Raw genomic sequence first — 15,625 nt, 5'->3', positions numbered from 1 at the left:
TCTTGACAGCACAGGTCAAATAGTATGTACAGGGAAAAAAGATGTTATAAAGGGATCATATCATAACATTAACAAAGATAATAACTTCACATAGACAAGTGAAAGAATTAAAAAGTTATTCCAGAGGAAGCCTGAGTACAGTATTTCTATGCAATAAACATTAAAATTCAGACATCTTTAAAGTTCAATATTCAAAAAATAGAGGTGTGACTAATAATAAATTTGGGAGGTTTCAAACCCAAACAACTGCATTAATATGAATGAAAACAAGTATTTAAGATCAAGAAATGAGTTACATAAATACTGGATTTTCTTACCATCAGGCAGAAGCTGATAAAATATCTACAATGTGTAACTTGTTGAATGAATGTTGTGCTTATACAAAGAGGCAGCAACCTCCAAATACTTTTGCTGCATCAAAAGTGGATCAAAACTATAAAGCACATGAACTTCTTTTTTTCCCCTGTGAGATTGCTGTTCTTTACATCATTTTTATATTCTTAACTTTTTTTGCACTGATTTATATTGTTAACCATACTGTGAAAATACAAAGTAAAAGCAATCTATCATCAGGAGAATTAAATATCAACCTTAGTTTTTCATGTGATGGGTGACCTACAGAATATTCCTTTTTCATTTTAAGGTAGAATTCCATACATTTATCAATACCTACAAACTTCTGAAGTTTTGAATCAAAACCAGTGGCATTTACTTTACAATAAATATTATTAAAGCAGTCTTTATGAACAGGGCTTATGTTCTATGGTAAGTTTATAATAAAAATCAAAACACTGTTTCATTTTAGTGAAATCTTCCTTTCTATTTTCTCTCCATCCCCACAAAACAGATATCCCACTCTCCACCCACACCACCTATTCAACTCGCATCATTCCTGGCCAATTTCTTACCGAGAAACCTGAGGACAAAGAGGAAAATTTAAAGAAGGTATGGCAGTTTCAAAGATACGTATTTCATTTTACAAATGAAAGCCAAACAGTATCTAGAACATTTTTGTTTCATTTTTTTTCTTTACATAATTTTCTGCTCCTGAAAACAGATACAAGGGGAAAAAAAAGAAAATTCTGAAATCACTCAGCTAAAAAATACAGTGCATCTGTGATACAATCAGCCTAATATGAAAAGTTCTAGGCATAATGTCCAAAGAGGCAAAAAATTAGATACTTTCTGAAAGATGTTTCCAATTTTGTTCTGAATCTGAGTGAACAAATCAAGACTACTAATACACACTGTCTGTGCACATTATTCCTTACTATACACAGCATTTTGCAATTTATTTCAAAGCCTCTATTATAAACAAAAAAATACTGCTTTTGTTAACCCACTCCATACCGGTACAGTAAAGGCTTATATTACACAATCAAAGTCAGAGCTACAATATGTTAAGTATATAAAAAATATTATACACACGTGCACACATATGACATTAAGTATTTAAATCTCACATATGCATCAAATTTATGCTTCATTTTAAAGCAAAGTGTTAACATTAACTGGTGCATAGGATTATTTATAGTCCCCCAAAAAGTCTAAGACTGTTCTACTCTTAAACACTGAAACTAGAAGTAGTAATTAATGTAAGCGCAATCAAAACCTCCCAGCTCTCAGTTTGTTCTGTTATGCAACATCTATATCAAATCCCAGTAATACCAAGATTCAAAAGCATCAGACTGTAGTACACAACTAGTTATGATATCCAAATGATGTATTTTGCCCCAAATATGAAAGAAACATAATTGCCCTTAATTTGCATTACATAAAACTGCCAAGTAGTTTTGAAGGCATGTAAAGCAAGGCAAACATGATTTAAGATTTGCAAAGGAATCCCCAGACTAACACGTCTGTGACAGCCAATTACAGTAAAACACACAACCTCAACAAGCAGTCTGCTACTAGACCTTAGAAAAGGTAAAGTTTCTTACAATGAGTTACAGATTCACAAGTATAAGAAGACAAGGAGAAAAAGTAAAACAGAAGGAATCCAGCCACCCAGCAAATATGAAGCAGACCCAAGATCGTGATACAATCCAAAGATGTAAATTATTGTAAATCATCACTGTTGTTCAGAATTTCACACAGCCACTTGTGCCAATTTTGCTCACTTTTCCACAGACACAATAATGAAGTAGGAAGAGAAAAAAAGCAAGGGGGGGGGAGGAGAAAAAAAAACAAAAAACAAAACACAACAAACCAAACAAAACACAAATGATTAAAAAAAGGAGGGGGGAAGAAGAGAGGGGGGGAACCTGAACTGAGAGTACAAATGAAGTTCTGCTGTCCATATGCTTTAACTGTACAGAAGTTTAGGCTCTTACAGCATTCTGTACTCTCTCCAAATCCTCATGAGTCACAAAAATTAAAAAGCTATATCCTTCTGGATGCCAGGAAGGGCCTTACCACGGGCCTTTTGTCAAAATACAGAAAAGGGGAAAAAAAAAAAGAAAAAAAAAAAAAGAAAGAAAAGAAAAAGGGGGGGTGGGGGGGGAAAGGGGGAGAAAGAAAGAAAAAGCCACAGTGTAGGCAGTCCTACTTGGAGTCCTCTGATGTCACAGCCACATGACTCGCTCGCTCCAGTAACAGTGCTTGCAAAAAAAGGAGTTTTAAAGCTTTTGCTTTTTTGGATTGTGTGAATGCTTCATTCGCCTCACAAACAACCACAGAACCACAAGTGCGGTGCAAACTTTCTCCAGGAGGACAGCAAAGAAGTCTCTGGTTTTTAAATGGTTAATCTCCGCAGGTCACTACCAGCCACTGAGACCAACAGAGTCAGTAAGTGCTCTCTAACCACAGTCTATGCAGTAATAGTAGGTCCTTCAAATATTTGTTCATTCTTTTTTTTTTTTTTGGTTTTGTTCCCTTGCTTTTCACATGTTACCAGTGCTACACAATTTTTTGACAGGGTAAAAAACCAACTATAGAGTCTATGCAATCCAGGAACACTGTAAAACTAAAACAAGGTTTGGCTATGGTTTGTGTTTTCAGTTTGAGGATCCAAGAAGTATTTACACCAGAAGGTGAAAGCTCTACGTGAACCAAGAGGGACTATGGCATCAAACAGCCTGTTCAGTTCAGTGACACCATGTCAGCAAAACTTCTTTTGGGGTAAGTACTGCAACATTTGAGCTTCTGTTTTCCATTGTTGAGAGTTTTCTCACTTTTACCAGTGCTGGTTGTAGTTAAGCAAAAACTTTCTGAATGGGATGTTAGGATGTTAAAACAGCTTATCTGGTTTGTAGTCTGGGGGGGAAGTCACTCTAAGTAACTTCTGCAGATTTCTGAACAAAATTGTTAGCTGACAAGCTGAGCAAAATGAATTTGGTGGCTTAGTCCTTAGTGTCGACAGCAGGTGTGCTCAGCTGTCACCTGGGTCAAGGGGGAAGATTTGGATGGGATCTAATATAATGTTATCTTAGGGGAAAAGAAAGTATTTAGTGACCTGATCAACAACAGCACAAATATCGTAAGAACTCCAATGTAAAGCTTAACATTCTCAGATGCATTCACCATGACTGGTTAATGAAAGATACTTAAGAGACAAATGATAAGATTTAAGACTGCTTATTCTCTAAACTGGATGAAAATGAGTAGCATGTAACATATAGCAGCCTACAGTACCCATAACTGTCCTACCATTGTTCCAGAAATTTTATTGTTAAGCCTATATATCAAATGAAGTTCTCAGTATGCTCTGCAGTTCTCTAGTTTTCTGTTGCTCCTATTTCACAACAAAGTACGCTTGAGAATGTATTAATTTGTAAAAGCATATTCTTCATTACACTAATTATGAACAAGGCAAAACATTAATGCAAAAAATATTACGTCAGTAAATAAAAAATAAGATTTCACATGCTGGTGAATTGAAGCTTTAATTGAAAGTAGGATTTAAAAATCTCTCTAGAAGAGCATTGCCAAATATTTACTTCAATATTCCGCACTGTAAACACAGATTCCTTTAAGAAATCATGTATGTATATTGAGGTAATTATTTATATGCACATAAAAGTCATAAACACAGTATAAAATTACACCTCTATCATTGCTTACTTTGAAAAGGTTCTTCCTGCCAGATAAGTCTTAAAACCAGCACAGAGCATCTTACTTACAAAATATTAAATGAATAAGTGATTTATCTGCAAGTAAAACAAAGTTATAATTTAAAGAAAACTCTGTATTTTGGTCACCCTTCATGAGCAGTAAGATGTATATTCAAAAGTTTTTTCAAAGCATCTTTTACCGAGAGAGATCAGGAAAATAACTGAAAACTCTGAAAGATCAATAAAAGGTTTCTGGAAACTTACAAGATTTTCTTAATGGTGTCCATCATGTTGACACTATGTTTGGACTGTAGTTAAACCTATTTATCTTCCTCCCCTACCCCCCCTTCCAAGAAAAACAATGCTAGAACCATTTTCAGCATATACATCCCGATTTAGTGTGTATTGTAATGAACTGATGACTCGTGTTTCTTACATCCCTCCTACTTCACACGCTTTGACTGGTCCCCAGTTAAGCTCATGAATAAGCTATAAGAGTGTGTAGCAAAAGAAATGAAGAGTAGTGTCTTCCAGGAGTGAGACCAATTTAATTTATGATTGGTAGATACCAGAAGAGATAACATAACCTGTGGCTGGTCATGTAGCTGTAAAACACTGAATGCTGAGCAGAAATGCTAATGTAAAACTGGTAAGCAGCTTTTCTACTGCAACTGCTGTCTTAATGAAGCAGAGCAGAAGCATAGCCAGACCACATTATCCCAGTGTTTACAACAGGAAATACAGTTTACATGTATAGGGACTTTCTTTTGCTTTTACTTCCAAAAGAGATTAGAAGAAATTTAGTTGGCTAAAATTATCAAAACACAGAGTGCTGACTGCTCAATTCAGCTACTTCTGATCATTCCTAAAGCGAGTCAGAAGTAATGTAACCTGACTAATATTTTTCCCCAAACTGCACTAGATAGGTTTGTGTACACAAATCCAAATTTGGACACAAAAAAAATTGCATACAAGGAACTACAAAATCTCATCAACTTTATCAATAAGTAAGCAATGTATCTTAAGCTTAAAATAACCCTAACTTAATCTCAGTCTTTATAAAAAGGAGACGGTGTATTTTAAAAAGAACAAAAGCCAGAAGTCCCAAGTTACTTATGAGTTTGCCATTTCATACAGCACTAGGTTAGAACATACCATCTACTCTGCCTTTCAATGCTGTCAATATCTCCCTCTGTTCCTATCTCCCATTTTATTCAAGACTGTTGAATTTAATTATGTTTCTCTTCAGAATTAACTGATGAAACATAATTATGAGTAACAATATAGAAGGCAAACAGTGCCATAGTGATTAACTTGCATGCATGGCTGCTAATCTAAACCAACTATAGCTCTGACAAGTCCTGTTTAACTCATTTTTGTCTACACGTTTTTGACTTCCTATGAAAGGGAAAACAAATAGTAAAGAGGAAAGATCCTTTCCTAGTTAATGTGAACATATACATCCCTCTACAATTTACCAAATTTGAATTAGATACTAGGTTTCACATCCAAGAGTATTTCTACTTTGTGCCAGTTATACACAAGTTTTGACTGCATCATGCCCCTGTAAACCTTCCTAAACTTTTTAAAAGTGCATTCATTTCAACCTGTAAAGGATATCATATTCATATCATCTGAGGAGAAAGAAAAAAGCTTCAAGTAAACACTATGAAAATTAACCAAGCAGCGTATTTATGTAAACAAAGGTTTACCATGTTTTCTAACAAAGTATTTCAGAGAATGAAGCATTTTTTAAGAGTTGTGGGAGACATTTCAAATTAAAAAAACAAATGAGTTGTTCCCAAGCATGTTCTGTGTATCTTCATAGGAGGATTTTACCAAAGAAATACATCAGATAAAAATTTGGCTGATAGGTCAATCAATTATTTCATGTGTTAACTTCTGGGAGCTGGTCCCCAAAACCAGACAGAGTAAATCTAAATGAAAGTCTTCAAATGCTCAAAAAAAAAAAAAAAAAATAATTACTCTGTTTCTATTGAAATATTCATTGGTATTTTTTCATTTATTCTTAAAAAAAAAAAAAAAGCCTTTTGTAGATTTCTGTTCTGAACTACTTTATTATTTGGGAAGGACTCAGTTTTTTACTTTAATCAAGTAGAACAGCAGTAATTTTCTGTTATGTTCCTGTTCTGTTTAACATATTTATAGTATCCTGAATGCTAAGCAAAATCTCAGGAATTACTATCCTTTGCATAAAGTATCACTTGAAACACTAGGTCTTCACCAAATAACACCGCAAGAATGAGTAGTCTAACGTGCATTAAGAAAGCGGCAAGCTTCTCCCAGAGGCTTTTTGTATGTGAACCCCCTAAACCATGCAGAATCGCAGTACACCACTTATAGGACTCTAAGGCAGCAAAAGGCACTGATCTGTTTAATGATCTGTCTCAAATGAACTATTAATAGCCAATATTGTGTAAATCAGCTACACTGATGTAAAATTCGCTAAGATTGAAATGTTCCAGTTTATTAGAGCATCAAAATACCTGATGGTTAAGTAAACTAAGGAAAGAAAAAAATATCCAACTCATTAGAGGCACTATGATTTTATCAAACATACAGGATTAATCTCTATTGAATAGAACCATTCACAAATCAAAACTCACTCCAATACTTTCATGCAGTGCTAATCAATTACAACCTTTTCTAGTTATTTGAAATGCATATGCTTTTAATTTGATTCACTGGTGGTCTAAAATATAATATTCAGGCAAAGCTAAGTCATTCTGTATTGCAACTTTGCTTTTTTTCAATAAATATTCATCTAGAGGTTTTCTTAGCAAAAACTACTCATATGAAGACTGTGGTAATATTTTTATACTGTACCTCCTTGTTGAAGCAAAAGGTTAGGGGTTACCTAAATACCTCAACTGTATATACAAAAAAAGGAAAAGGTAAGTATTCACATGAAAAATCCAAAGGGACTATATTATTTATTTTTGCATTTCCTATGATTAATGATGCACCAGTGCATACTTGAAAACTGAAGTCAAAATAGGGTAACACCTCAAATTCCTTTACATACTGTACAAATATCAAACTTCCATGCTGTATTAACTACTCTACCAAAAATATTTAAAGGCTCTGCCACCCCACATTAAGAACATAACAATAACACTGAAATTCCTTTCAAGCAATGTGATTTCTCACTCATGGTCAGACAAATACTAATCTAAGTTGCACCTTATACCTTTACTTTTCCCCACTGCTTTTCAGAATATAGTTGTGTTTTTCTAACAAAAAATAAGCTCAGAGCAGTCTTAAGTAAACAACAGTTAAAAATGGATCCATTCACGTACAAAGGGAAAACAAAGCAGTGAAAAAAGTCTTGCAAGAGATACTAACTATGCAGTGCAGACAATTCAAAAGTGCAGAGTTAGATGATAATCGTGTTTAAGGACGTGTCGCACCTCAGGGCACACACCCAACAACGTGGAGCATTAATAGCAACTAAGAAGTACCTTCTAAAGCTGCAGAGTTAAAACAAGGAGCTGAAAAAATACAAGCAAAATCCATCATTCTTTTATATACAAGTCCAGAACAAGCCAGTGGAAATGAAAGCAGAGAAAAGGAAGGGAGGAATTATCTTGTGCCTGCCAGGCTGCAAAGGTGCTGAGCACCCACATTTCTCCTGTCTGGCTACTACCAGAGTCAGCAGCAGCTGTCAGTGCTGGCTACCTCTTGAAAATTAGGCCACGTGTATGTTTTACTCTATGTACCTAATAAAAAAGTCAACATTGTATGTTGTAGGTGACAGAGTTGGTTCTGAAAAATCATTAAATACACTCCATTAATAAGAATTACAATAAATTGCCATGCTTAATATGCCCTGGAGTATATAATATTTTTAATTAAGACAGCCTCAAGATAAATAGTGAGCTTAAGATGGTAAAACCTGAAGTGTCTTGGGCACTGAGAAAACTGATTGCATGAAACTCTGATTAAGAAACTGCAACATGAAAATATTGTTGTTACTTTAAATAGAAAACCTTAATTTGTCTAAACGGAATAAATACATTTATTCTGATAAATGTACTCAGAAATAAATGAGTAAACTGTGCACTATTTCCAAGAGACTTTTCTTGTAAATTTTGCCAGACTTGGGAATTAGCCACAGATTTTCATCTGGAGACAGCAGACACCACAAAACACAGAAAACATCTACCTCCTCCACCACAGAATCCCCACAAGAAACTACTGTTATCGACAAGATTAATTTTTGCTCAAGTTATATACGGTGGCTTTAATTTCCATTGAACATGTTTATTCCAAACTGCCCTCCAGAGCCTTATAGGAAACAGACTAAAGGGGTCTATCTTCTCCTCTCAGGTGTTTTTGTTTTTAAGTTAATAAAGCTTAAATCTAAGAGCACATTTCCCAACATAAACATGCTCTCTTCTACAAATAAATATACGACTTCCCACTTAACATACTGAAAAGCACACCATAAAGAGAATATTTTAAAGATGAGCAGAAAGACAAAATAACTCTGGTTGCTATGCTGTAAAACAGTTGAACACTTCCAATAATAAAAAAAAATAATAAATCCATTATTCATGCATGTGTTTCCTGTACATATATTTTAGTCTGCTTGTTACCATACTGTATACTGTTCTAGCCCTTGTTATGGAGCTCCAAGTTTCCTATTTCATGTATGAACTTGCCCCAGGAGGGAAAAAAACATAGGTTTTCTCCAAACTCACTTTAACTGCTGAAGTAATTTTAATCAGAGCAATTAAATTATTCTCTGCAATCTAGTACTTATTAAAGATTTTTATATATTAAAATGAATGTTGGCATAGGAAAAAATTAAAGTGAAAAGGCCACAATTTCCTTTAAAGCACATAATGCTTTAAGAAACAAGGTATTTTTATATTTACTGTACTCTCAGTAGTTTCCTTTAAGCATATTTTTTCATATCTAACAAAGCTACCTTTATTTTTATAGCAAAGGATAAAACCAGTGTCTTCTGCTGTCTGTCTCTTAAAAATGCTACGTTCATTAATGTCAGGCAGCTCTGGAATTAGAAATAGTTTTATTATGCTACAGCTAAAAACGCTGCGGCAAAAATATGTTGGCAGAAAGTCATTCAAATATACTCTATTTCTCACAGACAAGCTTATTTTGCATATTGCATTTCATCAGAATAGCTAGCATTTCATAACGACTTAAAAAAACCTCACTTTCTCGTATAAGGAAAGTTAAAAGCAGACAACCTTACATACATTTGTTTTCCTCAGAATTTATTTGAGCCGTTAAGTGTGCCAAACCATTGTTTACTTATCCCTCATGGTTAGCTATCTTACATCTAAATCCACTCTGTGGTTTACTAAAACAGAACTACACTGCCAGTTACATAGTATTTTATTGTTCAGAGGAAAAGGACACAGCCTCAATCATAATGAAAATCATCTAGAACACTAATAAGATGTGTTTGTGTCTATATGCACGTATACACATACACACCAGCGATCGTACACAGAGTGCAGTTCTTCTGAAGGTGGCTCTGGTAAAACAAATGGGACCAGGGTGATGTTAATTGTTGAATTGAATGTCATTGTCAAGCACATTTAACAGATATAACCATACATGTAAGCATGAGAGGGTCAGTTTGGGGTGTTGGTTGTTTGTTGGAGTTAAGGAAAACCCATATAAACAAATAATTATGCCCAAATATGTTCACTTCCCAATAGTGTTAATCCCCCAAACTATCTGTAATTCATCTGAATACAAATCAGACAAGACAGAGTTAAAAAAGCATGATATTTTAATGTATCCATGTGTGGCATTAGAACAGGGTATTCTTTCTTTTAAGAAATGTTAATGAGCTGTGTATGTGCAAACACGCACATGTATACAGTTCAAAACTAATTCCTACTAATCCATACTTCCAAAATTCAGTAATTCAAGTGAGCTTCATAAACCCAGTAATAGTGTCAATTGAGAAAACTATCTAGTAGTATAATATTTTCTACCCTAAGACTGAAGCTTTAAAAGAGAATGTGCTGTTGCATTCAGATTTGCCAGCAGCACAAATGCCCAAGGAACATGTACAAATTCTCACATCTCTCTACTTACTCTGCTAATATGCGAAGTAGGAAATTGTAGCAAGGGTCTTAATACGTGTAAGGAAGAATGTCTGCTAATACTGTTATAGCGCTCTACGTAAATTATGCTAGTGATGAAATAGATGGCAGAAGCACTGACTTCGGAATACTTTGAAATATTTCAGAGGAAAGAGATGTTTGGGAGTAAGTCTCTTGGTTATCTTCTTGCTTCTTCCCATTGTCCCAATAAAGAAACTGCTTTTGTGGAGATTAGGCTGGCCAGTCTTAACTCACCTCAACTTTCAAAATGAAACCACAGTTTATACAGAGTATTCTTATCTGTAGGCCAGCTGCTGTTTTTTCACACAGTGCAATATATTTCTTTAGAAAGTGATTAAAAAAATATATTTATGTTGAAGGAATTCTGATGTGCTATGTAGAGTTGTTCTGCTAAAAAATTATGCTGCTTCACAACATTATTTTTACATATTACATCAATAATTTACTATATATATCAACCATCATCTAGAGTCAGCAAAAGTAACTTCACACAGATTAAATGGTTAGGATTCAACAGAAATGAAAAGGCGTTTTTAAGACACAGCTAGCAGAAAAACAAACAAACACACCTTCTTCTGAGGACTGTTTCAGAAGCTGTTATTCTAGTTTACGATGTCTCAAGAAGCTTTTCAGGTGGGCCATAATACTGAAGTCCCTTAGTAGCTATGTCCTTGCTGCTGCATTTGCTGTCTAAATTCCACAAGTAACTGCTTTCTTTCAAATGCATCATCTCTTCAACTGAGAATCCTCCACCTCTAAATAGAACACTTTCACGGAAAAAGAAAGTGTCATGTTCGCTCTTTGAGGGGACACACATGTTCTGGCATAGTGACTCTTTTTATTAACAAGTGTTGGATGAATTAATGGTTCTAGCTATTGTATAATACTCAAGCACAGGAGCAGCTTTGTTATAAAGTCTGCCGTATATTTACTTCCTAACCCAATCTGCAAAACTTGTCTCCTCTACGTAAAGACCACCAGTATAAATTCACATTAAACGTGTTCATCATCTATGTTTTTCTAATCAGTGGTATCAAAGTTTAACTCCACTGTGTTTGGTTATTTGTGGAATAACTAAGCCATAACAATGAATGGTTTATTTAAAACTGACAGGACCAGAAAGCAGCAACTATTTACTTAGGCAGCATACCTCAGTATACACCAGTAAAAATGTGCTCTTTTCCCAAAAGGATTTTCTGCATAAAGGGCATTCACTTTGCTTACTTCCCACCCCTCTTACATCCAACTCTGCACATTCAAAACTAAGTGCTATATTTTTCTGGCTATTCAGTATATTTTTATTTCTTCATTTCTGATTAGAAGGCATAAACACTAGAACAAATTCAGAGGGCATGCTCTTTATACGGACATTTTATTAAATAAGCCAACATTCAGAATAAGTTCAGTCATTTGTAGATGATAAAATAACACCATCTAGCCAGTGGAAAAAATTTCATGTAGAATCAAATGGGAATAAATATATCCTTTCCAGCACAAATCTTTTTCATATCATGGCAAGAACAGTTTCTTTGTAACACAATGCTGTATTGCATATTGCATATCCAATACTAGAACAACTTTCAATTTCACAATGTTTCAGAAAGAGGACCTAAATGCTATGTTATTCTGTATAGCAATTAACTCAGCCATGGCTTTGTAATGATTTAGGGATCTAAACTCATTAAAGTTAGATTTTGATATTACCTTTAAAAGCAAAAGCAGAAACTTAATTGCAGTTGAACCACCTAAATGTGTATTAATACATCTAAAAATAAATGAAGACTTGGGCTTGTCCAGATAGAAAGATAAATTAATACTTAATCAGGTACCTAAAAAAGGCTTGAAAGACTAATTTTAAAAAGTGTGTGAATATATATATAAAAAAATATTGACTAATTTCAAGGCACACATGTAGTGCACATGTGTAAAATCTACTTGATGGAGCCAGCTTACATAGTCACACACACCCCAGCTGGAATGTTCCAATTCTGATCAAAGATGTATGTAGCCGGATGTGCGGTTAATTCACTGATCAAATTTTCACAACTGAAAAACATCTTGAAAGACACACTCCTAGTTACCAGCAGTGTGCTGGTGCTTCTTACTTAATCAGACTTGCTCTTCATAATTTTACATTTTAGGACTTATCTTAGCAGTAATATAATCTCTTTAGAGAAAGAAACAAAAAAAAGGAAGAAACAGGGAATGCTAAAAGGGAACTGGTTTTCTGTTCCAGCATTCTTAAAGGGCACAGTAAGGCTGAATGAAGTAAATTTAAAATAGCCATACAATCTGAACTCTAAACTTCAGGACATGTACAGTAAGCTTGTGCTCCATAAAAACTAGAAAAATGTCAGAAGCAGATATGCTTAGTACATGCATGCAATGTTACACACAGATCTGTACTGTAACAATAATATACAGTAGCTCCTCAAAATGCACAAAAGATTTTAAAATCCATTAAATCTATAAAATAGTCTGCTGCCAGACTTCAACACTGTCTACTGGCTCAGCCAGATGTATTGAATAAACACTACTTCATGGCTACTAAATTCCATCAGATTTGTATAAAGTTAGAAGAATTTGTACTGACAAATGTTTGAAATCTTTAACCATCATATTTAATAAACTTAAGATACAGTAAATACACATGATATAATGGCTATTCCACTTGATAATAAATGCATAAGAATAATCAAACTAATAAACTGAGATGGGCAACAATTGTACTAGTCTCAACACTGATTTAAAAGAAGTCTCCTTTCTTCTTCTTTACATACCTGGTTGTTATCAATTACTGATGTCTCTTCACCCCTTCTTGTTGCAAAACTTCCTTTGAAACTTACAGCACACACAGCACAACATTTGCGACCTATATACATAAAAAGCACTTTCCCCCCCCTTCTCCAGTAGCCCATAAAATCTGAATACTTTTTAGGCTGTTACTATCTTCACATAGAAACACCAAATGTCTGCAGACAGTAAGAAGCCTTTAGTAAGCCTTTTTGCTGCACCATAATAATCTGATCCAGAAATTCAAGGGTACCTTAAACAACGGGCTACCTGTTCTAGCCATGCTTAGGAATGTGGCCAAATCATTTTTATTGATTTAACCTTTATAGGAATGCTACATATCCTCAGAGCAAAACATTTCTAATGCATTTATAATATGATATACCTCAGAGAAGTTATAAAAAAAATAATAAAAAATCCCTGTATGATAGATAGGCAAGACCCCTCCACTATTATGGTTTTTTTTTTTCTGATTTAGGCATCCATGGGCATATGAGTGTTAGAATATTTTCCAAGTTTGCATGTGTCTGTATTCATAGGATGGACTGAAAAACTGTTACACTTAGAAAGGACAAGACTAATACCTGATCTGTCTTTGTTTAAGAATGAATAAGAGCTGGTGAACTGATAGCCAAGACTCTAAATACTCCTTTCATTCTAGAGTTACACATCAATCATGTCACCTGCAAACATATCAAGTTAAAACTTCCAGAATTTACAGTCTTTTTTGAATAAACTCAGCAGCACGCTAGCTATGTTCAGAGACCTTACAGAAGGTGGTTTGTGTATCTCACCAGAGTTCTTAAAGTAGTACTTCTCAAAATCCCTCTTCATCAGAAATCTATTTTCATATATTTCAAATCAGTATTTCTTGATGTGAGATTGATTATAATTTTTTGAAGCACAGGTTAAAAAAGAAAGCATCATATTTTAGTATTTGCTGTTCTCTGGAATGTTACAAACCACTCATGAGCATTGCCAGGAGTCGCCTGTTTTTCAGAAAGTAAATGGTTCAGAGTTGCTCCCTGTGGTAAACTTCTTAACAGTGTAAAGTTGAAGTGAATACAGTGACTGAAGAGTTACTCAAATAGAAGCAAACGTACGTATGTTACAAATTACATTAGTTATATTTCTTATAAATTAAATCCGAAGATGGGAGGAGTGTTTAACAAGAAAATTATAAAAAACAACACAAATGGAAAACACCTAGTAATGAAAATTACGCTTACTCCTAATAGCTTCTAAGTAAGGAATACACTGTAACACAGATCTTCTCTTTTAATAACATTTTTTATTTTTTCCCATGAAGATGACAGGGTCTAGAAATCACTGATTCTCTCTCATCTACAATCAACTATGTCTCCCATCGACCATGAATTATGTAGCAATCCTACAAAGAAAGAAAAATATTAAAACAATTCATTAGTGAAATAAGTGCCTATCTACACTAAGGTAGACAAGTCATTACATCAAAGCAGTGAACTGGAATCAGAATGTATGGCCTGATAAAATAGGTATCTGAAAACTCTGTTTTTTCTTTGTTTCAGTAATAGCTTGGCTTGCCTTCTAGAAAATATATCCCTAACTCTGTATCTTGGAAAAAGGACAACAACAACATTCTAAAGATGAATCCATATGCAAATAGATAAACCCACAATAGACCCACACAAACTAAATGAAAATAAGACTCCAATGTGAAATGCAGCTGTGATTTTTTTTAAGGCCAGCCTAGTTCTACCTTCCACCATGTTGGCTTCCACCATTAAGGATCTGACCAGATGAGTGCCTGCATTTATGCAGTTTTACTTGGTACTGAGAGCATTGAACCAGTTCCCATATGCAGATAGGGAACAATAGCCATGAATACATAACTAGTAACTGCAAACAAGATCCTAGAAAGACTGCTAAAGAACATTAGATCATACTCACTTGATTTCACCTTTAGTACTTGTAGAACATAAGTTAAGGAGCGGGAGGAAGATAAACCAAGCTATAGATTTTAGAAAGAAAAGGTGGTCATTTGAATGATGTACATCTGAAAAATCTTTGTAATGATCAGCCTGGTGCCAAGAGCTGTATCTCTCTTCCACTATTACATTACAGGACAACACTTCTGTTGTCACTTCTTACAGTGAACCTTAAGGAAGAAAGTAAGAGCCTAGGCAATACTGAAGAGTAGTGGAATATATTATAAATGCAAATTCTGGTAAGACTGTAATGATGGAAAAAGGCCTAGCTTAAATGCAGTTACAGTAATAAAACTACTTATAAAACTACTTACAGTTAACACCCCTTTTTCTTTTTTATAACATAATAGATACATTTGTAGAAGGGGAAATATTAGCATAGTTATTCTGACAAACAATAACAGCTTTTGGTGCTACAGAAAAGCTTCTCTGTGCTGGTATGTGAAAAAGGTCAGATGATGGAAAACTAACTTCATATTCTTAACCTGTAAACTCTTTCCTTTCCTGACTACTTACAAATATCTTAGTAGGGGAGATCCACAGCTTTTCCAGGAACTCACTTAGGGAACCTTCTGCTCTGTTCCAATGGAACAGAACATGCGCACATTCACCTTCAAGAGCACTGGCCTCCATGGTAGCTCTGAGTGAGTCTGTCTGCTCTGCACAGGTTTGACATACAAAAACT

The 15,625-nt window shown here is 34.6% G+C and overlaps 1 protein-coding gene across 4 annotated transcripts in view; it reads left to right on the top strand.

Annotated features, from left to right (window-relative positions):
* The first annotated feature begins 2,698 nt into the window (after positions 1-2,698).
* The window catches only part of RUNX2 (RUNX family transcription factor 2), a 225,286-nt gene continuing 212,359 nt past the window's right edge, over positions 2,699-15,625 (top strand). For 3 of the 4 annotated variants that reach the window (XM_054179931.1, XM_054179929.1, XM_054179932.1), the window contains exons 1-2: positions 2,699-2,787; positions 3,001-3,120. In XM_054179931.1, coding sequence (XP_054035906.1) covers positions 3,063-3,120 — 58 coding nt within the window. In that variant the 5' untranslated portion in view covers positions 2,699-2,787; positions 3,001-3,062. Of the gene's footprint in view, positions 2,788-3,000; positions 3,121-15,625 lie in introns of those variants that run through there. The other variant, XM_054179930.1, reaches the window with a different exon arrangement.

The sequence above is a fragment of the Dryobates pubescens genome, chromosome 3 (assembly GCF_014839835.1).
Source record: "Dryobates pubescens isolate bDryPub1 chromosome 3, bDryPub1.pri, whole genome shotgun sequence".
NCBI lineage: Eukaryota > Metazoa > Chordata > Aves > Piciformes > Picidae > Dryobates > Dryobates pubescens.
The sequence above is the reverse complement of the archived record's forward strand: the minus strand, read 5'-3'. Positions and strand labels throughout refer to the sequence as shown.